Source organism: Squalius cephalus (genome assembly GCF_949319135.1).
Source record: "Squalius cephalus genome assembly, chromosome: 24".
Classification (NCBI taxonomy): domain Eukaryota; kingdom Metazoa; phylum Chordata; class Actinopteri; order Cypriniformes; family Leuciscidae; genus Squalius; species Squalius cephalus.
Genome location: NC_137145.1, coordinates 21910230 through 21937780, shown reverse-complemented (window position 1 = coordinate 21937780; position 27551 = coordinate 21910230). Strand labels below are relative to the sequence as shown.

General features: G+C 37.5%; 3 protein-coding genes across 7 annotated transcripts; 1 reads left to right on the top strand and 2 right to left on the bottom strand.

Moving 5' to 3' along the window:
* The first annotated feature begins 1628 nt into the window (after positions 1–1628).
* anxa3b (annexin A3b) lies at positions 1629–9932 on the top strand. 4 transcript variants are annotated; one of them, XR_013820095.1, is made up of 15 exons: positions 1629–1759; positions 2211–2255; positions 2365–2412; positions 2508–2595; positions 2756–2850; positions 2940–3053; positions 3674–3764; positions 3857–3936; positions 4040–4096; positions 4257–4350; positions 4561–4656; positions 5075–5133; positions 5259–5381; positions 9407–9705; positions 9759–9932. XR_013820095.1 is itself a non-coding variant. In XM_079861992.1 (14 exons), the coding sequence occupies exons 2-14, from the start codon at positions 2241–2243 to the stop codon at positions 9467–9469; spliced, it is 1023 nt and encodes a 340-aa protein (XP_079718118.1). In that variant the 5' UTR covers positions 1629–1759; positions 2211–2240; the 3' UTR covers positions 9470–9809. The 4 variants fall into 4 exon arrangements, 2 of the variants coding, with proteins under 2 accessions (XP_079718118.1, XP_079718119.1); XR_013820096.1 differs by having other exon boundaries at positions 1689–1767; positions 9759–9809; XM_079861992.1 differs by having other exon boundaries at positions 9407–9809.
* Positions 9933–11273: 1341 nt separating this feature from the next.
* Positions 11274–16079, bottom strand: paqr3b (progestin and adipoQ receptor family member IIIb). Its single transcript, XM_079861426.1, has 7 exons — positions 15883–16079; positions 15194–15392; positions 14958–15120; positions 14406–14561; positions 13000–13197; positions 12213–12303; positions 11274–12090 (listed from the first exon to the last, which is right to left on the bottom strand). The coding sequence occupies exons 2-7, from the start codon at positions 15376–15378 to the stop codon at positions 11960–11962; spliced, it is 924 nt and encodes a 307-aa protein (XP_079717552.1). The 5' UTR covers positions 15379–15392; positions 15883–16079; the 3' UTR covers positions 11274–11959.
* A 562-nt stretch (positions 16080–16641) lies between these two features.
* Positions 16642–25884, bottom strand: antxr2b (ANTXR cell adhesion molecule 2b). 2 transcript variants are annotated; one of them, XM_079861425.1, is made up of 18 exons: positions 25422–25882; positions 25078–25149; positions 24416–24487; positions 24236–24317; positions 24057–24161; positions 23779–23847; positions 22321–22401; positions 22172–22232; positions 21985–22083; positions 21635–21704; positions 21121–21199; positions 20300–20395; positions 20159–20209; positions 19985–20080; positions 19729–19902; positions 18745–18825; positions 17225–17284; positions 16736–17146 (listed from the first exon to the last, which is right to left on the bottom strand). In XM_079861425.1, the coding sequence occupies exons 1-17, from the start codon at positions 25682–25684 to the stop codon at positions 17246–17248; spliced, it is 1590 nt and encodes a 529-aa protein (XP_079717551.1). In that variant the 5' UTR covers positions 25685–25882; the 3' UTR covers positions 16736–17146; positions 17225–17245. The 2 variants fall into 2 exon arrangements, with proteins under 2 accessions (XP_079717550.1, XP_079717551.1); XM_079861424.1 differs by having other exon boundaries at positions 16642–17284; positions 25422–25884.
* Positions 25885–27551: the final 1667 nt, after the last annotated feature.

Below are 27551 nucleotides of genomic sequence, written 5' to 3'. Positions count from 1 at the left end.
TTCTGGCAATGGCACGTATTGATGAGCCATCCTGAAGGAGCAGGACTGCCTGCGCAACCTCTGTAGGGTCCAGGTATCGCCTCATGCTACCAGTAGTGACACTGACCCTAGCCAAATGCAAAACTGGTGAAAAACAGTCCGAAAAGATGAGTAGGGAAAAAATGTCAGTGGCCTCCACCTGTAAAACCATTCCTGTTTTGGGGGTTGTCTCACTGTTGCCCATCTAGTGCACCTGCTGTTAATTTCATTAACACTAAAGCAGCTGAAACTGATTACCAACCCCCTCTGTTACTTAACTGACCAGATCAATATCCCAGGAGTTTAACTGACTTGATGCTATTCTCTGATTAAAAAGTGTTCCCTTTATTTTTTTGAGCAGTGTATATACACAGGGTTTTTTTTTTGTTTTTTTTTTTTTGTTTGTTTTTTTAAATCTAGCAGTGGTTTTGTATATTGGTTTCAAACATCTATTGGTTGAATCCCACTTAAATTAGCATATTTTTTTGTGTGAATTCTGTCCTCTATACTAAAATTACAGTATCTTGAAATAGCTGACCAAATGAACAATTAAACCAAACGGGCAGCATTCAGACAAGAGTCAACTATGCAATGAAGGAACATTATAAATGAAAGGCTAAACTATTTTCTTTAGACAATTTTTTTTTTTTTTTTGCTAAATTAATGTCAAGTTGAGACAAGTTCTCTTATGCTAAGTTGTTTTATACATTTACATTTATGCATTTGGCTGAAGCATTTATTCAAAACAAGATAGATAGATAGATAGATAGATAGATAGATAGATAGATAGATAGATAGATAGAGATAGATAGATAGATAGATAGATAGATAGATAGATAGATAGATAGATAGATAGATAGATAGATAGATAGATAGATAGATAGATAGATAGACATCTTATAGCTTAATGTAATTTGCTTACATCTGTCTCAGGTATGTATTGTTTGTTGGGCTTGTATATCACGGTGAGTTGGGATTGTTTCATATAATTATAAATGATTATTTAATGTATTTTAAAATGGATATTTGTCTTTATTAGGGTTTTATACAATATATGAGGACATGTGATATCTTCAGTGCAGGACATGACATAACTTCCACAACTAAACTGGACAGGAAAGGACTAGCAAAATGGATTATGTTATGACTGAATATTGTATTTATGAAACAGTAACATTCATATTTCAGATTATGATTTTATGACTTTGTGCTTATGAACAGCTGCTGATCCTGGCAAAAGATTCAGCGTTGATAATGGCCAACAATCAGTCAACTTCCTTATTTCCACAGGAAATTATGAAATGTGGTTTAATTTGAGTTATAAAACTAACCGGATATATTTCTTGCTCGTTTTCATAGACTCATGACTCAAACTCATAGATTAATCATCTATGTCTATGAAAGTGTTGTCCTGCTGGGAACAGCTATTTTATATGTTTTTTTTTGTTTGTTTGTTTTTTTGCATTGGGGAGCAAATGCAAAGTCATACTATGAGCTGAAACTGTAGGCTACATTTTAACTAGTTTATTAACACATTCATCATATAGGCTACTATGTGATGTTTGGCTCTCAGTTGTGGCCACGTAAACTGGCGTGAGACAAGCATTCCAGCCGAGCTCGTGGAGTGATCTCATTTTGATCTCATATCCTTTAGTGTTTGCGTTGGGTGTAGCCTGTGGTCACAGTAGTGAAAGGTGTGGCTTACAGTACACACACAGACAGAGAGAGACGCTTCAGCAAGGTAAAGTTGTAAGTTTTGTTCCGAAATCTACTGAAATCAGTGTTTATGTCAAACGTGTAGTTCTTTACCTAGTCGATTTTGATGTGTTTGTGTGTTGCAGTGGTGCGTGTTGCCAAGTATTCGTGTGTAAAAGACGCGAGAATCATCATGTTTTGTTGGGTTTGCTCTCAGCGAGCTCAGTGATGTTAACGGATTTTGTCATTCTGTAGTGAATCGCTTATAAAAATTGCATAAAATATAAACTTTGCTATGATACTATCGTGATCGGGACGTAATCCTCCATTTTGACCAAATTCATCATTAATGCGTAAAGATGCGCAGCGTTAGAATTAATGCACCTTTACGCTTTTGAAAACATTACCAAAGCTTTTGATTGTGACTAAAAAAAGAAGTTAATTAATTTATATTTCTGTACAATATAACAAATATAATTATTATCTTGTTGTTACAGAGCTAAAAACCCAGCCACAAAACTGCAGCAATGTCTTCTGTATGGGTCAGTACAGTTGTTTGTTTTACTTTTGACACTTCTTCTGAAAGAGCTTTTTTTTAAAGGAAGATAATAGTTTATTCAGAACATTTAATACTTTCTATTTTACTTTCAGGATGACTTGGATCTTCTCCTGGAATCCCCCTCCTCTCTGACTGTTACTGTAAGATTGTCATTGTATTTTAGTAGTTTTATACTGTCAATATTGTATTTGAGCATATTTATTTAGTTATCATCACCGTGATCTGTTTTATTAAGTCAACAGCACGCGGCACGATTAAGGAGAAGCCTGGCTTTACTCCAGGGGAGGATGCTGCTGCTTTAAGGAAAGCCATTGAAGGCATTGGTAAGGAACTAACCTGAGTGTGAACTTTCAACTTACATTGCACATGTTCAACTGAGATGTTGAAATCCTGTTCCTATTTATTTTCCCGCTGTCATTGACCTAATGTCACAATGAGGAACTGTGTGTGTAAATGTGCATGTTTGCATTTTCAATTCTTCAGGCACTACTGAAAAGACTCTAATTGACATTCTGACTCAAAGAAGCAATGCCCAGCGCCAGCTGATCTGTAAAGCGTATCAGGACGCCACTGGAAAGGTAAAACACCATCGCTGACACACATTCCCTGTGCAAATGTTGCAAATAACTGTTGTCTGATGTTTAAACGCATATGTTTTTCATCTCAGACTCTTTGCGATGACTTGGAAGGTGATACACATGGAGATTTCGAAGATGTTTTGGTGGCCCTGGTCACTCCTCCTGCTAAGTTTGACTGCCAAGAGTTCATGCGTGCTGTAAAAGTACACAATCTTGTTTCTTTTTGACTGCTAATAGTTTAAATGTCTTTATTTGGACTTTATTTTGAATTGAACCAAGATAAAGTCATTAGCTATGTTTCCATCCACCTATTTTTATGCAAATTTTGGAGAGGGGTCTGTCTGCGTCCCGCAGTACTACAAACCACGACCCTGCAAAATACACGCCTCTCGTGAAGAAACTAACGTGGATGTCATTGACTAAAACAATCTTTTGAAGTAAATTATGTTATGTTTCATGTATGAAATGTTTGTAAGACTATCTTATATTGCTTTCGATTCTCATAAGTATTAAATAACAGCTAGTAAAACATAAATTATACAATCAAATGAATACAGACTCATGGTAATTAAAGCTAAAAACTTACCGCCCAAATCCAAACCTTACCCTAAACCTACTCTTTCCAAAAAAAGGATTTAATTTATTGTAGTTTTTTGTAATAATTTGCCAGGGAATGATGATTTTGTTGCACATGGGATGAAACGATGCTTTATTCGCAAATGTGTAATGCGAAATTTCAATTTGGCACATAAGTTTAATTTGCATCTTTGGATGGAAACATAGCTATTGAAGTTCAATGCTAACCGAATGAGTTTCATCACAGGGTGCTGGTACAAACGAAAGCGTTTTGATCGAACTATTTGCATCACGTTCCAACCATCAGATCAAGGCTCTGTGTGATGCATATTTGGCTGGTTTGTATCTTTTTATGTTACTTATTTCCTTTATTTTTATTTTTTTTGGGGTACTTTGTCCCTTGGATCTCATTAAAATGTCTATTTTCCAGAAACCGGAAAACCTCTGATTAAAGACCTGAAATCTGAGGTGTCAGGGGACTTTGAAAAAACATTGTTGATCCTCGCTGAGGTTCAGTCAAATCATTTTTTTCAGTCCTGCATCATATTTAAATTCATTCAAATGAGTTATGCAGCTGTCATGCCTTCAATTTGTTTGTCTTTCTAACTAAAAGGGCAAGAGGGATGAAAGTACCAATGTGGACGTGGCAAAAGCTAAAGAGGAAGCTAAGGTGAGGTGAAGACACTTTTGCTGATCTTTTGTCAGTTGTTTAACTAAATGCATCAAATGAAAAACCAAAATGTCCCAAGAAAGACTGTGTTCTGCCCATCAAAATGGCGGTAACCATGTGGCGATTTTCTGTTATATCTACACTTGTTATTTTTGTGCAGATCTTGTACGAGGCGGGAGAGAAAAAGTGGGGAACCGACGAGAGCAAGTTTATCGACATCCTCTGCCACAGAAGCGTTCCTCAGCTCAGACAAAGTACCTCCTGCTGGCTTAGACAGGATCATATCCCTCATTTTATATGATGCAGAAATTAATTTAAAGCATATGTAGTAATTTTGAAGGAATTGTAAACTAAATGTGAAAGTGATATAAATAGAACTGAAAGGAATAATGTGGTTTCAGAATCACCCACTGTTGCGGTTTACTCTCAGCTGTGTGACCTTTGTTTCAATCTTTTTCTCTCAGCTCTGGTTGAGTATAAGAGTCTGAGCGGAAAGACCCTTCAGGAAAGCATTGAAGGGGAGATGTCTGGAAGACTTGAGGATATTCTGGTGGCTATAGGTGACATTATAAATGTTTTTTTAGTTTTTTTTAGTGGTGTTTAAGGCACTATTAGGGGTCGTTCACACGGAACACTTTTTTTCCATTTCACTTCGCTACTTTTTTCATTGTTTTTCAATGTAAATGCTCCAGACGGATGTGTTTGATCGCTGAACTCGTGTCTTTTGCAGAGTCTCGCACACGACACGGTGATCTAAAAATGCGGCGCTCAAGTTCAAATAAGTTCAACTTTTAAAAAACGCGTTTCTATACCTTGCATTTTTGTTTCGCTTCACTGACCTGAAACTTGAGTGAACGGCCCCGTACTCTTCACATGCAATGCATGCGTTTTTGAAATTTGTATTTATTTATTATAATTTATTGTTACATGCTGTATATTTACACTTGAAAAATCGAATTGAAAATGTCTCTGCTTTAGTGAAATGTGTGAAGAGCGTCCCAGCATACCTTGCTGAGCGTCTTTATAAAAGCATGAAGGTTAGAACTGTAATTCTGTATTTGCTTTCCATTTTTTACCACATTACAGTGAAACATGATTCCATAATGACTACAACAAAGCAAGTAATCATATTTTTTGAACAGAAACTTGTTCTTGTTTTCAGGGTGCTGGAACCACTGAATCCACCCTAACTAGAATCATAGTGAGCCGTTCAGAGGTCGACCTGCAGGACATCAAGACAGAATATAAGAAGCTGTTTGGCTGTTCCTTATACTCTTCCATTGAGGTAAGAAGCATTAAATGAGAACTTATGAGTCTAGAATGTCTTTGTCCCAAATCCTATTTTGTTCCTTCACTTAAATGCTGAGAATTGATTTACACCTTTAGTAACATGTGAATGCCTCGCTTGACCAGTGTCTGAAGATGATTTACAGAGAAAATGATTGAAATCCTCAGTAGAAGGAACTGGTGATCAGCCCCACTCTAAACTAAGGGCCCTGTGTGTGTTTAACTAAGGGTGTGTGTTTTCTCAAGTGTGGGTATCTGCTCGTCTTGCCTAAAGGTAGAGGGTGTGCTGAAAGGTCTTTACAATTGGTTGCAAGGCTGCCTTTAGGGTGTGGGGTAGGGTTAGGGGTTAGCTTCTGTTGTAGCTGTGTGTACAGGGATTGGACAATGAAACTGAAACACTGGCCAATATAGTGTTGGAGGTTTCATGCCTATATATGCGTGGCCAATCTTCACTGATTTTACATTCCATCAGTAAGAGTGTGAAGGTTAAATTATCAGAGCAATTGCACAGCTGCACATAAAATATTGCTATCCACACAACATAACGGGAGACATATCAGAGTTCAAAAGAGAACACATTGTTGGTGTGTGTTTTGCTGGCTCATCTGTGACCAAGGACAGCAAGTCCCTGTGGAGTGTAAAGAGCTGTGGTATCCAGGGTAATGTTGGCATACCTCCACGAAGGACGAATCGCATCCAACAGGAGTAACTGTCGACGCAAGAGGAAGCTGTCTGAAAGGGATATCCAAGTATGAACCCGGATTGTATCCAAAAAACAAAACCACAGCTGTCCAACTCACTGCAGAATTAAATGTGCTCCTCAACTCTCCTGTTCAACCAAACCTGTTCGTCAGAAGAGTCAATATTCAGGGTCGGGCTGCTATAGCCAAACCTTTGTTTACTCGTGCCAATGCCAAATGTCAATTTCATTGGTGCTAACAGTTCTAATCTTGGGCTGTGGACAATGAGAAACATGTATTTTCTTGTATTTGAGTACACCTTCACTGCCTTTCCCACATCCGTGGGATTTACGACGTGGAGAGGCTTAAAATCCGGACTGTTGCGCCCAGTGATGGTTTGGACTGCAATATCAAGCCCTACTGTGATGTTGATGGACACGACACTGCCAAGGACTACCGAACCATTCTGCAGGACCATGTACACCTGATGGTTCAAACATTGTACCCAGAAGGAGGTGCTGTGTATCAGACACAGCAAGACTTGAGACAGAGTGGTTTGATGAACATGAAAGTGAAGTTGAACATCTCCCATGGCCTGCACAGTCACCAGATCTATAGATTCTTCAGCCACTTTGGGGTATTTAGTGACCTGGCCACTGTTCATGAAGAGGAATGGCTAAAAAATCCCACTGGACACTGTGTGTGAAGGGCTTGTTACCACTGTCATTCCCAAAATGAATTGATGCTGTATTGGCTGCAAAAGGAGGCCCTACTACACCAGGTGTCTTAAACCAGGTGTTTCAGTTTCATTGTGCAACCCTGTACCTTTCGGCACGCAGGTAAAAAAAAACATTGCTCGTTAAGGGGCACAACGTTTCAACTAAAAACTGAAAACTTGTTCTGCGTTTTGGCCATTTACACGACAACAGCGTTTGGTGGCCTGAAAATGCACTTTTTTTTTAAACGGATTTTAAAGTGCTAGTTATTGAAAACGATACTGTTATCGTCTCCGTGTAAACTACAAAAATGCGAAATTGTAAAAATAGTGACGTCACGCGCATGTGTATTACGCGCTCAATCAATAGGCTTAGTGTTTCTTAACAAAGTGACATCGCTATCTACTGGCCTGACATGAATAATGCAGCGTTTTTAATCGTTTTCACGGATCCCTGTGAACGGGATTGTTTTGACAACGGCGTCGTCTGTACGCAAAAAGCGCAAAGGAAAAACTTTTCCGTTTTCAGTACTTAGTTGTGTAAAAAACCCTTAGTCAAAACTACAACTGAACAAACATGTAAAGTAAGACCTTCCCAGAGGACTTGAAGGCAGCATGTGACTGAGTGTCTTGAAGAGGTTCATAAATTGAATTTGCTAATTCAATTGACTGCATGAAAACAACCTAAGCCATGTTGATTTCACTGAGGTTCTTTGTAACATCGTACAGCAGCGTTCTTTCAGCAGATTTGATCCGCATGTGTGCCTCTACACATCCTTTGTTAGACCATCAAACATGCTTTGCACTGCGTTTCTTTGTTTGTCCCCTTTCCGTTGTTTATTTTACCTTAGTTGCTATTTCCCTCCAGCTTGCCTCTTCCACTCTAAAACCAGTGCTTTTTAACAAAGATACTAAACGTATTTCTAAATAATAAAAGTTCCAAATGTTTGACAAGTGCAGTATGATGTTTAATGTCAGTAGTCACATACAGTGAGGAAAATAAGTATTTGAACACCCTGCTATTTTGCAAGTTCTCCCACTTAGAAATCATGGAGGGGTCTGAAATTGTCATCGTAGGTGCATGTCCACTGTGAGAGACATAATCAAAAAAAAAAAAAAATCCAGAAATCACAATGTATGATTTTTTTTAACTATTTATTTGTATGATACAGCTGCAAATAAGTATTTGAACACCTGAGAAAATCAGTGTTAATATTTGGTACAGTAGCCTTTGTTTGCAATTACAGAGGTCAAACGTTTCCTGTAGTTTTTCACCAGGTTTGCACACACTGCAGGAGGGATTTTGGCCCACTCCTCCACACAGATCTTCTCTAGATCAGTCAGGTTTCTGGGCTGTCGCTGAGAAACACAGAGTTTGAGCTCCCTCCAAAGATTCTCTATTGGGTTTAGGTCTGGAGACTGGCTAGGCCACGCCAGAACCTTGATATGCTTCTTACAGAGCCACTCCTTGGTTATCCTGGCTGTGTGCTTCGGGTCATTGTCATGTTGGAAGACCCAGCCTCGACCCATCTTCAATGCTCTAACTGAGGGAAGGAGGTTGTTCCCCATAATCTCGCAATACATGGCCCCGGTCATCCTCTCCTTAATACAGTGCAGTCGCCCTGTCCCATGTGCAGAAAAACAGCCCCAAAGCATGATGCTACCACCCCCATGCTTCACAGGGATGGTGTTCTTGGGTTGGTACTCATCATTCTTCTTCCTCCAAACACGTTTAGTGGAATTATGACCAAAAAGTTCTATTTTGGTCTCATCTGACCACATGACTTTCTCCCATGACTCCTCTGGATCATCCAAATGGTCATTGGCAAACTTAAGACGGGCCTTGACATGTGCTGGTTTAAGCAGGGGAACCTTCCGTGCCATGCATGATTTCAAACCATGACGTCTTAGTGTATTACCAACAGTAACCTTGGAAACGGTGGTCCCAGCTCTTTTCAGGTCATTGACCAGCTCCTCCCGTGTAGTTCTGGGCTGATTTCTCACCTTTCTTAGGATCATTGAGACCCCACGAGGTGAGATCTTGCATGGAGCCCCAGTCCGAGGGAGATTGACAGTCATGTTTAGCTTCTTCCATTTTCTAATGATTGCTCCAACAGTGGACCTTTTTTCACCAAGCTGCTTGGCAATTTCCCCGTAGCCCTTTCCAGCCTTGTGGAGGTGTACAATTTTGTCTCTAGTGTCTTTGGACAGCTCTTTGGTCTTGGCCATGTTAGTAGTTGGATTCTTACTGATTGTATGGGGTGGACAGGTGTCTTTATGCAGCTAACGACCTCAAACAGGTGCATCTAATTTAGGATAATAAATGGAGTGGAGGTGGACATTTTAAAGGCAGACTAACAGGTCTTTGAGGGTCAGAATTCTAGCTGATAGACAGGTGTTCAAATACTTATTTGCAGCTGTATCATACAAATAAATAGTTAAAAAATCATACATTGTGATTTCTGGATTTTTTTTATTTTAGATTATGTCTCTCACAGTGGACATGCACCTACGATGACAATTTCAGACCCCTCCATGATCTCCAAGTGGGAGAACTTGCAAAATAGCAGGGTGTTCAAATACTTATTTTCCTCATTGTAAATGATCTCATCTTATTTTTCATTGTAGTCTGAAGTATCTGGGGATTTTTGCCAAACCCTCCTGAAGATCTGTGGTGAAGATGGCAAATGAATGTATTCAGCACAAACCCTTCGGAACAGAAGACATCACCGCAGAATTGCCATAATGTGAAAGAATGTCCAAATATATTTCATTTATTAAAATATTAATAATAAATCAGAAGAGCTTTATGAAATGTATTTCTTGTACTAACTTTTTTATAATCATAGATAACTTGTATACTTGGTAATATAATAACCTTAATCTAACGCGAATGGCAAATTTAGTTCCAGAATCTACATTTTGATGTGTCAGGACTTGATTACATTTTCTTCCTGCATTGTGAAGTAATAGCTGACAGTGACTGAAGAATGAATAAAGTCAATAAAGTTCAATGCCATTTTGCTATTTGAAATATTGTCTTCAATGTGTAGTTTTGTCCTTGGTCCAGCAGGTGGCAAGAAGTACATGTTTATGGTAGCCTAGTGGTCAACAATTAAAATCTCTTGGGATTTCATGAATGGGATGAGCATTTAAGTGAAGCGACTGCTCATTTTGTCTCGTCACTCACTCATAAGTACATAAAACTACAATTAGAATGACATTTGGTCTCAATTCTGATACTGGAATTAGACTTTCATCCTCATTTTTGGATTATTACTATCTAATCCCCAAAACAATGCAGATTGTCATGAGAAAGTGGTGTATGCAGATGCTGGTAAAACACACAAAAGATTCTTAGCCTCTTTTTCCAATAAGGATGCCACTGATAAGATTTGTAACATGTTTTAATTTGCTCTAGAGCATCTGTGAGGTCAGAAAGGCAGATTGTGAAATGATTGGAGGCCCAGAAGAATGATTTTGTAAAATAAAAAAATCATTCTCATAAGATTTTCATCAGTGGTAATGTTGCACTTGGAGATAAAGACACAATTTGTGAGCAGTAAAGAAATGTTAATGCAATGGAAACTTTACATAGGTCTACCGTAATTCAGTCTTTTATTGCAATCCATCCGATAGTCCAAATTAACACGAATATGTGTACAGTCTGCAGTCAGAAGTGGAAACTCAGAGATTATCTTCATTAGTGTTCATAATCTGCAGCTTATACTTAAGTAAAAATTGACCTAAACCACGTTCTCTTTTTTCAATTAGTCTTCAGACAGCAAAAGAACAATGCCCTGGAAAATCCCTAATGCCACTAGAGTAGGACAAAACACTCGGATTACAACAGATTTCAGAATACGATTAAGACAATTCAGCCCTGTTTTATGATGTCAAACTCCATAATGTAAGACATTTTATGGTATCAACAAGAGATTAAAGAGACCATGCCATAAGGTCAACTTTGATGTTGCCAACAGAATAACATTCATTGTTCTGAAGGATTACAATATAAGCAATTTTATACTAAGGGGCTGATGAGTGCTTGATTCTGATTGTTGATGAGCGTTCTAATCTAAGGTGTGCAATTATTTTCAGGGAAACGCACGGCTAAAGTAGTTCCAGGCAGGTTTTGACCGCATTACAGTTCCATTATATCACTTCGCCAAATGATTTCAGTCATTGATTTTAAAGGTGCGTACAGACTACAACAGCAAAATATAATGAAAACCCGCAACGACACCGACCAAGCAAAACGCAGGCTGCCGCAGTTTTATTTTACAGTTCAATAGGTAATATGGAGTAACTGTCAGTTCAGAGGCAAAACGACTAAGGTTTTGTTAACTTTTCTTACTTGCCAACAAAAAAGCGTCAAATGAAGGTAACGTAATCGTAGAAAACCCGCCAAATCAAATTAGTACACCGGAAATAATTGCTGGCAGTTAACCTGGGAGTATTTACTTTTTTTGTCAACTAAAAGACAAACAACAGGAACGAACAAGGCTTTTTATTCAGTTTTATCATTCAGGCAGTTCATATAATTTCCAAAAGATTAAAATATCAAATAAAGAAAATCAAACAGCTAACAGAAAATGTAAAAAAAGGATGAGGAGAAACAGTCACACAAAAAGTTCTGTAGAGGCTGCCTCGATACATATTCATTATCAACTCAGTGCAAGTATTTTTTGACCCATTGTTTACATTAAGTACTGAAGATGCTTGCTTGGTCATTTATTGGTGCTGCTGAACTCAGTGCGTTTAATACATCAAAACAACTCCCTTTACCAAACAAGTATTTAAAAAAAAAGTCCCAAAATTACAGTAAACTAACTTCTAACATCAGTCACAAAACAGTGAGAGTTAAGGTCATTTAAATGATGGACATTCCAGAAAAGTGAGGCAACATAACAGTTTGTTTAGTTTCACAACCCCTATGATACCATAGGAAAAAGGCTCAATAGAAATCAAAATATATAAAGTAACAGACAATGTATATCCAGCAGAGAATGTGTATGAAACATTTCTTCAGGCAGATAAACTCAACACAATACTGATTGCACGTAACCCTAAGGTACGTTGTTCAAAGGCAGATGAGAGGTAAAGTTTCATTGTTCGATTTTATTAGCACAACTTAAACTAATGCCAAAGAAAAAGTCTCAGATGATTTTATAAGCATGTTTAACCACTGCTACAGGGCTGATTGTGTCTGTAGTTCATGATGTAGACAGCGGTCTGGTGCCACCAGTAGAACATCACGACCACCAGCACGTGCCAGAGCTGGTGACTGGCACCAAGATAGTTCAGCTGGCCTGTAAGAACAGAGAACAAACAGCGGTGTAAGTATTTGCTCTATTCTCAATTTGTTTCTTGACTAATTTGGTTTGGTTAGATTATTATAATTATTTACAGGAACTGAACAGAAAAAAATAACCTGGGAAGTATCGTTCTGGGATTTTACTGACGTAGAAAAGGAACGCTGAGGCAGCGATCACGTACATGATCATGACTCGAGGGAAAAACATCTGTAAAGAGAGGAAGTGCTTGTCAAGAATCAAGTCATGAACATTTATGTTGGTCATGAACATTTAAATAAACTCTTTCCCCACCAGCATTTTTATTATTTTTTTATTTTTTTAAGTTGCCGGCCAGCACCAGCATTTTTTATCATTTTCACAAAATGTTCATGGCCCTCAGAATATTTTGTTATATGAATATCTTAACATGCAAAATATCAAAAGAAATAACAGACCCTCTGCCTTGTTTTATTCTAGCTTCATGCATTATTTTTTTATCAACACTTGAATATAGGTAAGTTTCATTTAAAAAAGCAACATTTTGAGCAAAAAGCTGAGAAAAATCTCATTTTTGTCAAAGACTACATCCAGAACGATGATCAAAACACCCCCAAAGCTTCACAGTCCTATAGCTCGTCCTGGGTCAACATTTCATTCAGTAACATTAGGCAGTTTTGATTTATATGCCGTTTAATGTTGGTGATCGCGCTATTTAACATATGCATATGATTACATATGATATCACTTGATTCTGCATCTTCACCTGTGTTTTGATCTGGAGATTCAGTACTCTTTCAGAAGATGCGTAATAGCGCCCCCTATCGTATAACTGTAAATTCTTTCAATGGCGGGGAAAGAGTAAATTATAGAGCAATCTGTTTCCTCCTAATAGTGTCTCCAATAAATGACAAGAAAGTATATCACCTTTACGATTTCAGAGTCAAATCCTCCGTTGATCCAGACCCAGTGGCAGGCTGGGATAATGCCGTATCCGGCCACGGAGCAGAACATGACAGAGCGCAGCTTCTTCCAGTGATGTGTGAGGTAGAGCGGATGAATCTGAGCCGCAAACACAGCCAGGATGAGAGCCAGCACCGTCAGCAGGTACACCTGCCTCCAAAACTGAAACAAACATCAGGTGTTGTTATAACCGTAGTGGATATTAAAAAGTCGAGCATTCCTCATTTGTACTTAAATGAATCAGATAACTGGAGCCCCTAAAAGGACGTGGTGGAAAAAAATGAGATGGAAGGAAAAATTACATTTTTTTGCGTTCGCTTGCCAAACATCTGCATTCCGGCAAGAAACTTGCATTTCCTCACAAAGAACGCAAAAGTTTTGCGAGAGAATGGAAAAGCAATGACATATAATTTAGGTGGCATTTACATGACAACTGTATTTGAGGGGCTGAAAACTTTTGAAAACGGGATTCAAAGTACAAGTTTTTTTTAACACAATACTGTCGTCTCTGTAAACAACAAAAACGCAAATTTGTGAAAACTGATGTCATGCGCATGCGTGTTCGTAGTGTTCCTTTATAAAGTGACATCGCCATCTACTGGCCTGGCATGAATAATACAGCGTTTTTAGTTGTTTTCGCAGATCCATGAACTGGGTTGTTTTGACAACGTTGCCATCCGTACACAAAACTTTTCAAAAAATACAAAGGAAAAACTTGTATGTTTTTAGTACATCGTTTTCGTGTAAACGAACGCTTATTCCTCCCATCTTATATGTTTTCCATCACCATGTCCCTTTAGGGGCTACGTAGATAAACTCTACATAAACCTAGCTTTTAAAGCCATGTGCAAGTAACACGTGATTTCAAAGCATAAAAAAAAAAGTTTGAATTCTTTAAGGTCTTTACTTAAAGTCAGCATGAAATGAAAATTCAAATCTATTTTCTAAATGCATGTTATAGATTTTATAACAACTCGTCCGTGCATGTTTTTTTTCTTGTAATGTTTAGTCAAAATGTCATTACTGAACTTCAGGTGATGCTCACGTTCTTCTGCATCGCCCTACACTTTTTCTTTTTCGATAATCAGTTTCACTCAAATATATGCCAATATGGACGAAAAAAAGTTGTTGCCACTTCCATTTCATTGTGACTTTATGTAATATATATATATATATATATATATATATATATATAAAATTTAATATAAATAATAATAAATTAAAATAACTACATTTAATTGAATACATAAATAATGAAATCAATAAAATATTTATTATAAAAAATAAAATAAAATAAATCAAAACTGGAAAAAAGAAACCATGCATCCTGGGACTTGAAGGCCACTCATTTAAAAAAACATCTGTCATACACTGTTGCAGTAGAAGGCATAGAAGACTCCAGGCACATAACATCCCAAAATCCCCACGGATATTCCAGCGTAGTCCAGAGCAAGCCAGCGGCGACACGTCTTCTCCGAGCGATGACAACTGAACGAGTGGTAGCCCACAGAACACAGCATGCAAACCTAACCATAGAATAAAACTCATAAATCCACACTGAATCAACATGCACCAATGCTAAATTTCCTATATATTATAATCATTATATTCACAACTTGTAATAATTACTTCAATGAGCTCATTGTTTCTGCTTTAAATGAATACATGATGTTAGCTAACTGCGTGATTTGTAGATGTACATTTCTGAAATACAATATCAGATAAGAGATCACTCTAGATTGTCATGTAGACACATGCATTTTCTGCAAAGCTGCTTTGCAAGGATGTGTATTGTGAAAAGCGCTATACCAATACATGTGAATTTGACTGAATTGAATAAATTAAAAAATGCTTATTTGTCCTTGTGCCCTTTCTATGTACTTTATAAAATATAGTTACAATTTCCCCACATTTTCTGTTACCTGAAAACAAAACAGTCCTATTGAATAAATCACATAGTCCTCTCGTGACGCCCCTGCAGACGGCAGGACCGTGGCCATGTCATATACCCCCAGCGAGAAGAACAGCAGGAACCCTAGCAGATGACTCCAGATGTTCACCGTCTCATTGGACAGAATGAATATACTGTGGGACACGAGAAATAAAGAGTAAACAGGAGGCAACACATCCACAGTTTCAAAACGAGAAAGAAACGCACCTTTTGAGGCAGAGTTTTGATGGCAGGTGTGCTCTGTATCCGTCTGTGATGTACGGATTCTCCTTCAGAAACACTGGGATCTGCTCATAGGTGTACAGGCGGATCCCTCTGGGCACGAGCACAGGCCAGTACTGATAGCTGCCCAGCTCGATGTAATGGGTGCTCTTGAGGGGGTTCTGAGGCATCTTGGCTCAAGTGGCTTGAGGAACAAGGCAGATCAGTTACAGAAAGAGAAGACCCTGCTTGCAACTTGGAGAGTTAATACAGGTTAATACAAGTCTCATTAGATTCAATAACACACAAACACAGACTGAAAACGCTGCAGCATCTTTGAAGCCCAAAAATCAGCTCAAACAAAAATACATAAAGCAGCTCAGCAAGACAACTGTTTAGCATTTAAACCAAGAAAAAAATATGCTACTATTTGAGTTTAAATAACTTTGTCTTTTTGCTACTAAAATAGCATTCAAATGTAAAAGTCTTAGTTTTTTTCTTGAAAGCTATTATATCATAAACACAACCTAACAAGCAATACATTCCCGTTTATTACTCAAATGTCGCACATGCATAAATGTGTTGTTTGTGCCGCTGATATGAAGCTGCTGCAGGCTAACAACTGCGCTTCAAAGAGGATTAGATTATGCTTTTAAACCCATTAGATCTCAGTGTAATTACAGCAAACCTCTCACCTCCACGTAAAGACCTGCCGTCTATCCCATTCAGCCCTATATATTCCTTAATTTCTGTTTAATAACAGAATATGAGCGTCATGTTGATAACCGGCAGCTAGCCGTCCAGCTAAAGGCTAAAGAAGAAACGAGTGCGAGTGTGACATTAAAATCCTGCGACGACAGACTGACACACAATGCGACAGCAAGTCACTCTCGCTTCATGAGTGGTATTATTTAACTGGAAAGCATATGCAAAGAAATGAAACAATTAAAAAAGGTTTTACATAAAAGTATCTTATAAAATTTCGGATTAAGTTTAAATGTAGATTTAAAAAAAAATTGGTTTCGCCCAAACCAGTACAAATTTAGTTTCTCGTTTGATCGCTTACAATTATAAATGTAAAATCAAATAATAACATAGATACATAGAAAAAATACATGTTTATGTATATTAATTGTGTTCATGACTGTGATTTAAATCACTTATTTCGTTATGCAGCTCATTTAAAGTAAATAACATCATATTTAAATAACATGTATGGTTCTCAATCACAATTGTACTTTTTGCCAAAATAATCTCTCATAATATAAAAGATTAGGATTATCATTTGGAATATCCAGACATTCTAACATGCTATTAACAGTCTGTTGATTGTGCTTGAGATTAATCCCTGATTACCTAAATAACTGCTCTGAGCTGTGTGCTTTCACTATATAATCACATTCATAATCAGGACATTTGACTAATAACATCAAGAATTCATTGTTCACTATATCAACTCATAAATTAACCATTTTATATTTTATTTGAAAGGTATTACAGGCTTTTTTTTTCTTCATTTATTACATCACAAATCGCACTCTCACAAGTGAACTGTATTATTATTTATTTTAATGCATTTCAAATGCCATTTACATCATTATCAAATAATATCACACATGTAATCTATTGATTGAATCGAATTATAAATAAAAATAAGAACAAATAATTAAATAAAAATGTTTACCGATTAACTGGAAAATGAACAACTTTACCACTAATATTGAAAAATAATCATTTACATTTTCTCTCCTTTACAAAGCCCTTCATAATACACTCACAAGAAGGCACCGTATTGATTTGTACCTGGAAAACTTTAAAAAATGAATTGTTATAAAAGCACATGCAGAAAAATCAGCAGGATAGACTTATACATGTAAGAATTACAATTGAGTACAGCTTTGCGGTGCACAATGTATCCATACGGGTGTGAATTTCCCAATCCTTCTTGTCTGAACGTGCCTGAAAAGTGACATTTGAACCCTATATTCAAAATGTCTAAGCTTTCCAAGTAATCTCTTAAACTTGATCAAAACTCACTTAAGGACACTTTGTGTTTGGTCAATGACTCTGAACCCGGGTGAATTTGATGCAGCGCCCCTGAAAGACAAACCCCCCCCAAAAAAGCAGGTTGTTAGACATACAGATATGCAGAATGGAGGACCGGCTATCCCACCATGCACCCCCTCTTACAATCACACTCATCATCTCCACCATCTCTTTACCCCATTATCTCTTATAAATGTGAAATATGACAAATCATATCTCCTAATGTCTCTGCCTCATGTTACAAGCTATGCCCTCATTCGCTGATCATATTTCACATTAACTCTACCGATGCTAAATCATCCACACTGGATGTTTTAAATGCACCTCATATGGTAAAAAATAATTGTTTTGACAATATTTTTGTCGCACTGACATCTACGATAATTTGAGGTAATTGAGAGAGATTTGATTTTAATTGGTGGTAAGGAAGCAGCAATGATGGAGGTCAGGCAGGTTGATCAAGCAACACTAATGCTTGACAAACCCTGTTTAGACAGATCTGGTACCATGAGTGCAGAACAGGTACCAGTATCGGAAATTAAGGCCTATTTATAGCAAGTCTGAATCTTTGACATGAAAAAAACATGTACAACACAATTACTGTATATACAAAAAGATTTATTCGCATCAGACTTGGTATGAACAGGCCTTAAACACTACTAACCCTAACTGCCAAAGACAAGCATGTATGAGAAAAATATGAAAAAACTATTATTAATATTTCCGTATTATTATTATCTTGTTTTTATCTTATTTTTTCTTGTCTTTTAAGAAAGTGAGAGAATTAAATCAAATGAAAATGTTTTACAAGAGTCTATTTGTGCAAAGATATTCTGTTGCCCACAGTCAATCAGTTCAACAATATTCTCATTGTGCCCTAGAAGGACATTCAGTTAAACTCAAACTAAGTGTGACAGTGAAATCAGCGAGAGGTCAGAGGTCACTCTCGGCAGTGAAGTGTCAGGCGAGGGCCGCATCAATGACAACCTGAACTCTGACAGTCGGGTCAACCTAATGATTGTAATCCTGAGGACTCGTCTGTGATGAGTGTGTGTTTGAGGGTCAGTTAATGACCAGTCGGAGCACCGCAACGAGATATATGACGACGAGAGTGTGTGTTTCGATCTGGTCTGTCTGTGACAGGACTGTCAGCCTCGTTTCTGCAGCTTATTAGTGCTAATGAGCCTTTTCAGCAGGCTAAATGAGGGAGTCGACTATTAAGCGGTTGCATAAGCAACACAATGACTGTTCCAAAGCCTAGTGAGCTTTCTACATACAGTACAGTAAGCAGCGTTTTACAGTTAGGGTTAGTTACTTGTAATTATGCATAATTTACTGTTATTACTATAGTAAGTGTAATAACATGTAACTACATCACCTTAAAAAAGTGTTACCAAAATAAGTTCCTTCTTTGCTAAGCAACTCATTTAATTAACAAAAGCAATTGTTCTTCTGTTGATCACATACAGATTTGCAAAGAAAATCTCATTGACTTAAGATGGCAACTGTACCTTGTCATTTGCTGTAGGTCTCATGATGGCAACTCTGTCGTATTGTCTACGCAGCAATGCTAACACAGCATCAAAACGACTCTACAAATGCAAATTACACCAAAGCACATTATGACATTGTTCAATACATACTATCAGGGCTTGACATTCACTTTTTTGATCACCAGCCACTGTGGCTAGTGGTTTTCCAAAGTTACTAGCCACTCAATTTTGACATTGATACCATAGGGAAACACTGCCATATAGATATTTTTAATATTATCTTATAATTTGGCTGCTGTCACTTTAAGACCTGACGGACAGATCCATTATACGTCTGTTACACGTGCGTTTTCTTTCTCAACTGTTTACATTCACTTAAAACATGACTGTGTTTACGTAAATACTCGCCAAGACCGGCATTTAGACATTATTTTGTGTGTACTTGACTGTTTAACAAAATAAGCAGCGAAAAAGAGCTCAATTTAGTACTGAGAGGCGGCTTTATGTGCGCTCACTTTGGGTGTGAGCACAAAATATGCGGGAATGAGTAAAATTATGCACAATACGCACAATCCCACAGCAAAATTCAAGCCCTTTTACACCAACACTATTCATCCAGAGCAAATGAAGCGAGTGAGTGAGGAGAGGCGGGTTTGTGTATCAACTAAGTGACATGAGAGGGCGAGAAAGAGCAGCTGGTATCGTATATTCAGTGGAAAATGAGTATTAAGCATTTCAGATATTTCAGTATTAAAAAATGTAAATTTTTTAAGAACACTACATTGCACTTTTTATTATTATCTATTATTTAAGGTGCTTTTTTACAATACTACAATTGAAAAATGTATATATTATAATATAGCCTAAAATTCAACCCGCCAAAGTGGCTTCGTTACACACCACTGCTGAAATCCACCCGCATTTGGTGGATGTTAACGTCAAGCCCTGCATACTGTGTACATCATCCAGTAACAAAAGCCAATGTGTTGACAGAACACTTACTTTAATGGGAGTGTACCATTTGTCTGGGACTGGGGCCTGATATATCGGTGGTGGTCTGGGTGGGGGTCTTATTACAGGCTCTTCAAACTCCTCCTCTGGCATTTTGACCACAGCATTTTTGGCTTTGGCTAACCGAGCCCCTTCCTCTGTAGAGCCCTTTTCACCCCAGCGAACCTGTGGATGTTGAAAGCTTTACCGTCTATCCATAGAACTTTTGTTTTGGCCGTCAGTGGATTGCATTGGATGGTTGCGTTACCTCCATGCGTGTAATACCACCAGGCCCTCTGCCACCATAATAAGACGCATCCACCATGGGCCATTTCTTCTTCGGCAGAGGGTCCACCTCAGGCTCCTATAACATCACACCAAGCATTTCAAGACATTGCCAATTCAGCTAATTCAAATATATTTCAAGTCCCAATGTACCTACAGGTATTGGACGTGGAGGCGGAGGGCGAGATGGGGGTGGATCCCTGATTACCTGCCACAGGAGGAGGAAAACAGCCCTCATGATTATTAATATCTCATTAATATACACAAGTGTGTGGAAAAGAAGAGAACTCGTGCTCACCACAGTGCAGCAGAGAGGCCAGAACCACCAGAACACGGTTAAACCCAGCAGAACCAGCAGCACGAGGATCACAATCAAAATCACTATCCCATCAGACTATGGGAAGTGAAAAGATGAATGTAACAATAAAGCAAACCAAAAATATATATACACACACATAGACACAGACATATATATTTACAAACTTTTATACTAGAGTATACTTTTATACTATCGCAATTAATCGATTTGACACCATAAATATATATAAATATATATATATATATATATATACACACACACATATATATAAACACACACATATATTACATATTTACAAACTTTTGTTCAATGCGATTCATTGATTTGATACCACTTTATATATATATATATATATATATATATATTAAACTAATATTTGTTTTTAATTTATATATATATATATATATATATATATATATATATGTTTTTTAATTTATATTAGTATTAGTATATTAGTATTTATATTAGTTGAAAAATGAAAATGAAAATTAGAAATGTAACAATTACTAAAACTTAAACTAAAATGAAATACATATATATATATATATATATATATATATATATATATATATATATATATATATATATATATATATATATATATAAATTAAAAATTACTATAATAGTATAAATTACTAAATGAACACTGACTTGAACCTCCTGTATCCACAGCCTAATGTTTCAGGAGAACATTCAACTTTGGTTTAATTTGTGTCCTATAACTAGACTGTTCATTGTGATATTTACTGGCCTTTTTAGCAAATTTAGTTGGTTTGCTAAAAAATGTATTATGTACTTACACATGTGGTGGCGTATATTGTGATTGGACTTGAAATGTAAGACTGGCCATTATTCAGACTAATGAGCACATCGATTGAGCTGTTGAGAGAGGGAAAGTCCGTTATTACATGATTTAGTGACAAAGGCGGAGCATAGTTTATCATAAAGTGAGGCCAACAGCGCTGTGCTAAAGTATTCTTTTTAAAACAACAAGTCAAATGAAGTTGGGAAAAATCCCTTTCATCTGTTCTAAACAAACTTGGCAAAGGCGAAAAGCAAACGGTGGGTCAATTTGCATTTCTCTTTAGCTGGCGAACAAAAATGTGCTGTCGTCACACACGCTGCTTTGTTTCAGCCCTGCCCTGGGCCTGTCTCTTATCAGTTGTCTATTAGCTAAGCTATAAACAGAAACTGAGATAGAAACCGCCGGGAAAAGATGATGAACTCGTTCCCTTTGCATGTCGGCTTCTAACAGCTGTAGCTCTGAATGGAGAGCCACTGTTCTCCAACTGAAGCTGGTCGAATGCCACTTACTGTCCAACCTCGGTCAACACTGGAGCTGGACACAGCACGTAATTATCCTTCACAATACCCGGCCTCTCATCTAGAAGGAAGAGAGAGCAGCATGAGATTGCCGTAAAATGCCAAATACAGGGTGAAACACAGAGGCTTTATTTAAGGATGTAGCTGCGTGCAACTTCCCCATCGAGGAGCCTCTCGAGGCCATGCGGATTTTGGGATCACACTTGCTAACAAAAAAAATAATAATAGCATTGCGGCTTACCATGACACTTATTCAGTTGATGAATGTGGAGCTGAATTATATGCCTTGTGTTTTTGTTGACAGGGCGTCTTATATAGATGGAATGCATTGAATGGCTTACTGTAAGGATCCTGTTGATTGACAGATAATGTGCAGACCACACCCTCAGAGGTTCTTCCCTGCGTGAAGCCCCTTCCTCTCAAAACAATGTTGAACGATTCTAAAACACAATGTTTACACTGAAATAAGCCATGATCATGAGTCCAGAAGGGATACAATCTGGTTTACATGGACCTTTTTAGACGTACCATTCACGCAAATGCTGGAGGGCTCCAGGTTAAAAATTTCTACACAGGATTTCTTTAAAATCTGTAAACGCAAATACAACTTAATTAGAAGGCAGCATAAAAACCGCATGTAATAAATGTCATTTTTGCCGACTTACACTAAACCTCACCGAGTTTACGATGTTTTTGAGGGCATGAAATCCATCCACAACAGGAAACACTTGATCTTTGCTGTCTGCAATATCTACAAGCTTATTATTGAACATACGTTAAAAACTGGCATATCATGTCAGAAATGAGCTTTTTCAGGATCACACATCTCTGTGTGTGTGTCCATTCTTGAAGCAATCTTAATACCATTTCCCAGGCCAGAATCAATCTCTAGCTAATGTACAATGAGCCGGATATGTGCTCTGCAGAATCCAATTACACTCAGCATCATCCTGCCCAGACAAACACATCCAGCACAGCCAATATAAAGATCCCTCTGTTACACTAATGCTGCTACTAATGCACACAGAAAAACAATAATATCATCATGACAACAACCTTCCCATGACAGCAATTATAAGCGATTCACCAACAAATGATGGACTACAATAGATTCAGACAAAAGAGAATGTCAGAAACTAGATTTTTTCTGTAGAAAATTGTGTTGGGCTGTGTGAAATGTGTGGTGTGGGTGGTTGTCAAGGTGTTGCTATGAGGTTGCTAAGGTGTTCTGAGTGGAATTTAGCAAGTTGCTAGGGAGTAGATAGGGTGTTCTAGGTGATTGACAGGCTGTTATGTGGTTGCTAAGGTGTTCTGAGTGTTTTTTTGTATGTCGCTATAGAGTAGATATGGTGTTCTAGGTGGTTGCTAGGCTGTTATGTGGTTGCTAAGGTGTTCTGAGTGGTTTTTGGCACGTTGCTAGGGAGTAGATAGGGTGTTCTAGGTGATTGACAGGCTGTTATGTGGTTGCTAAGGTGTTCTGAGTGTTTTTTTGTATGTCGCTATAGAGTAGATATGGTGTTCTAGGTGGTTGCTAGGCTGTTATGTGGTTGCTAAGGTGTTCTGAGTGGTTTTTGGCACGTTGCTAGGGAGTAGATAGGGTGTTCTAGGTGATTGACAGGCTGTTATGTGGTTGCTAAGGTGTTCTGAGTGTTGTTTTGTATGTCGCTATAGAGTAGATATGGTGTTCTAGGTGGTTGCTAGGCTGTTATGTGGTTGCTAAGGTGTTCTGAGTGGTTTTTGGCACGTTGCTAGGGAGTAGATAGGGTGTTCTAGGTGATTGACAGGCTGTAATGTGGTTGCTAACCACCTTTAGGTCCTTCCTTCATTGTACTTTTTTGGGATTTTTCATCCGTAAAAAACGTATGTCTTAAATATTTAGTAGTGCTGTCAAATCGATTAATCGCGATTAATCTCATCTAACATGAAAGTCTGTAAAAATATACACACACACAACACACACACACATATATTTTATATTTACAAACTTTTATGTTAGATATGGTTATTTGCGATGAATTGATTTGACAGCTCTGATATTTAGTGTTAGTTTTAAACATTTGTTAGCATTTAATATGAAGTGTTTTTTTAATAGTATATTCCATTGCAGTTTTAATGTCTTTGTTGAAAAGTCTTACTTGGTTTGCATCAAAGTCCATCACGCCAACACAATAAACCCGAGCGCCAAACTGCCTCGCCTGATCCGCCTGAGGAAGCACACGACCAATTCATTCATTACTTCATTCAATTATTACATTTTATTTAAAAAAAACAATCAAATTTAGATAATAATTATTAATTGTATTGCAAAAAGAAGGTGGACTAATTTGATCTCAGTGCATCATTTTCATGTAAGTGCTTCCATAGGTTATGCAACATAAATATTCCATACACTGTTCGTGTTGTGCTGCTTTACCTCTTTCACAGCGAGGTCATGCGGAAAGACCTCCAGCTTCCCATCAGTCAGTGCAATGATGATGCTAGATGCTCTTCCTCCCTGGGTAGTCATTTGTTCTAATACCTAAAATGTTATTTTTTGTTATGACCTTTGACATACATTTAGAAACAATATGCTTTTGAGAATAAGCTATTCACCTTTTTTAAGCCCTCATGCATGTAGGTTTCACCAGCAGGTCTAATCTCGCTCAACTTCTGCAGACCATTATCAATATCTGCCCTAAATGCCCAGGAAAAACATCAGCTTTATGCTTACAGTAGGATTTCTATCAACAATACTACAGTATGACTCACAACAATGACTGAATGAAATCGCACCTGTCTCCAGTCAGAGGTAACACGACTTCTGCGCTAGAGGAAAACACTATGAAGGACACCCTCATTTTCGGGCTAAAAGAAGTATGAAATGTATGAAATGTTATGAAATGAAATGTAAAATCAAATTGACTCTTATGGGTGGGTAAGAAAAATGACTGTTTTCTGAAACAGTCTGATATACACTGTAACTATTTAGTAGTGCAGTAATTGGTGTAAATTACTACTGTGACACTATTTGAGGTTGACCATTGTGCTCTCATGCCCAAATTCGGATTAACTAGGTCACCATACCACACACTAATCCAAACATACTAAAGTTAAACATAGTAATCTAAAATTAAGTTTATATTTAGTTCCACACATGTGCAAGAGGTTGAGACTCATACAAGTGGTTTGAAACCAGGCAAAGTCGCTGCCTATACATTTTTAAGTACAATCAACTTGGATGTTTAAGTCATTCCAACTTAAATTACATTAAACTGATTAAAATAACTTATTTGTGATGAGTTAAAGCAATGTAAAAACATATGTTGTCAACTTATTGATCATATTTTTTACATTGTAGTGCTGAAACTCTATAACCCAACCAATAGCTTTAGTTATCGGTTAATTGATTATTTTAAAAAGAGCAACTTAAAAAAGATTTTAACGTTGTCTCTTACCTCACAAAACGATTAGTAAGTTGTTCCACAAATGTATAGATCTCCAGCCAGTTGTCAGACACACTGCCCGACCTAGAATGATGGAGAACAGTGAGTGCTTTAGTTTAGAGGAGAAACAGGGCCATATAAGGGCTCCTGTGAAGCTTTGTAGAAAAAAAATAAACTGTAGGCAACCTAAAATACCAGGACTAATAATGAGCTCACTGGAGTTATTCATTTCATTGATAATATTTCAGTAAGGCGAGCACACACCAAGAGAAAGAGAGTGTGTTTGCACGTTTTATAAACATACAGCCTATAAAATATAGACATATATACAGTCGACTAAATGCTGTCAAACTTACCGATCCAACACAAAATATAAATCAAAGGCTCCATGGCAAGAGCCATCTTCTCCTTTCCCAAATGAAGTCAGGAGAGAGATGCAGAAAAGTTGGAGGACCCAAGTGGCTTTAATGGCATGATCGCTGTCTCCTCTCATTCCTGTCATGGACTGCACGTCGTTGTTAAGGGAACACATCAAATCTAGTAGTAGAAATGCAGTTGACGCGCGAGGACGGACCGCACGCAGATATTTCACTCCTGCATGACAGCGCGCGCGCACCATCGAACAATAAAACACTCTTTAAAAAGACACTCCTGCTGCGGCCTTGGGGAATTTTTATTCGTTTTCTCCCGTTTTCAAATAGCCATCTCCTCCACTCGAGATTAATTTCACTCCGTAAAGTTTTTTCTATCTTATTCAAAGCGGGTCCGGTTTACATTGCAGATAGAGGAACACATGATTAGTGCGCATGCGCTGAATGTGCTGTTGCGCTCGTACAAGAGCGTGTGATCTTAAAAGGGTAAGATCATGCATGGACAGATTTGAGAGCACCATGCAAAATGAAAGGCCTCTGGCAACAACAAGGCTAATGTAGAGGAAATGTGCTCGATTTATAAATTTGTATAGTGTGATTGTTGACACAGACTATCATATGTTTATAGGTTTATAGAATGTGTTAACAGTGATCAACAACTAAAAAAAAGTAGCTAGGTCATTTGATTAGTATGGAAGCTATTGTTTCCGCCACTGAATAATAAATAAATAATAATAATTGCGACTTTTTATCTCACAATTCTGAATTATTTTTCACAATTGCGATATATCAAGTCAGAATTGTGACTTTTTTTCTCAGAATTGCGAGATATAAAGTCGCAATTCTGAGAAATAAAGTCGCAATTGCGAGATATCGCAGTTCTGAGAAATAAAGTCGCAATTGCGAGATATAAAGTCGCAATTCTGAGAAATAAAGTCGCAATTGGGAGATATAAAGTCAGAATTGTAAGATATTAATTCGCAATTGCATGTTATAAAGTCAGAATTGTGAGATATAAACTTTTCTGAGGTAAAAAAAAAAAGTCCGTCTATTTTCCTTAGAATTGGACTTTATATCTCACAATTGAGTTTATATCTCACAATTCTGAGAAAAGATTGCGAGATATAAACTCGCAATTATGTGTTATAAAGTCAGAATTGCGTGATATAAAGTCGCAATTGAGAGATAAAATGAGAGAAAAAATTCAGAATTCTGACTTTATAACACGCAATTGCGACTTTATTTCACGCAATTCTGACTTTCTATCTCGCAATTCTGAGAAATAAAGTCAGAATTGCGAGATGTAAACTCGCAATTGTGAGATAAAAAGTCGCAATTATCTTTAAAAATGTTTTATACGTGGCGGAAACAAGCTTCCATAGATTAGCTTTTGTCGATCACTGTCAGACCACCAAGCCCACCCACGTCACACGTCACACCTCGGTGGTCGGTTCACGAATATTTAGAACGTGTGTCAGTGATACGTCACTAATTAACTATGCTTAATCTCATCGCTCAAGCTTCATCTCTTCATGGTGGAGCTATTTGGTACAAAAAAACTTGTCAAATGCTGCCTACAAATTTGAAAAAAAAAATGCTGTGATTTTGCTAGACTCAGTTGATAAATATATTTTATTATAATATTTTGTTAATACCCCAGTGATAATCATGTGATCATTGCTGTTTTTATGTTTAGAAGCTATGAGCGTGCAGATATTTTCTTGTTTCTTTTGTTGTTATTTATTTGTACTTTTCTTTTTAGATTTCTTTTAAGCCCTTGTTGTATTGTTGAAGTTCATTATATATTTACTGAGCTCCTGAAGGGAAGTGGTGGTAGAGAAAAATATGAGATGGGAGGAAAAATAATAAGTCAATGCTTTTGCGTTCTCTCGTAAATGTTTTGCGTTCCCTCAACTTTGCGTTCGCTTGCAAAACTATCTGAGCTGTTTGCGATCGAACGCAAAGTTTCTCGGGGAATGCAAACGTTTTTGCAATGCAAGGGAATACAGAGTTTCTTGGTGGAACGCAAACGTTTTTGCGAAGGAACACAGAGTTTCTCTGCAGAATGTCTAATTTTCTGCGAGGGAACACAAAGTTTCTCGGGGGAACGCAAAA

Excerpts from the sequence above, each read along its gene's own strand:
- anxa3b (XM_079861992.1), top strand. Across the intron at positions 3,054-3,673 it reads AGTTCATGCGTGCTGTAAAA|GGTGCTGGTACAAACGAAAG; the intron begins GTACACAATCTT and ends GTTTCATCACAG. Across the intron at positions 5,382-9,406 it reads CCTTATACTCTTCCATTGAG|TCTGAAGTATCTGGGGATTT; the intron begins GTAAGAAGCATT and ends TTTTCATTGTAG.
- antxr2b (XM_079861424.1), bottom strand. The coding sequence starts at position 25,684 with ATGGTGCGCGCGCGCTGTCATGCAGGAGTGAAATATCTGCGTGCGGTC. Across the intron at positions 20,396-21,120 it reads CAATATACGCCACCACATGT|TCTGATGGGATAGTGATTTT; the intron begins GTAAGTACATAA and ends CACTTCCCATAG. Across the intron at positions 20,210-20,299 it reads GGCCTCTCTGCTGCACTGTG|GTAATCAGGGATCCACCCCC; the intron begins GTGAGCACGAGT and ends CTCCTGTGGCAG.
- paqr3b (XM_079861426.1), bottom strand. The coding sequence starts at position 15,378 with ATGCCTCAGAACCCCCTCAAGAGCACCCATTACATCGAGCTGGGCAGC. Across the intron at positions 14,562-14,957 it reads TAGGACTGTTTTGTTTTCAG|GTTTGCATGCTGTGTTCTGT; the intron begins GTAACAGAAAAT and ends TTCTATGGTTAG. Across the intron at positions 13,198-14,405 it reads ATGCCTTCTACTGCAACAGT|TTTTGGAGGCAGGTGTACCT; the intron begins GTATGACAGATG and ends TGTTTGTTTCAG.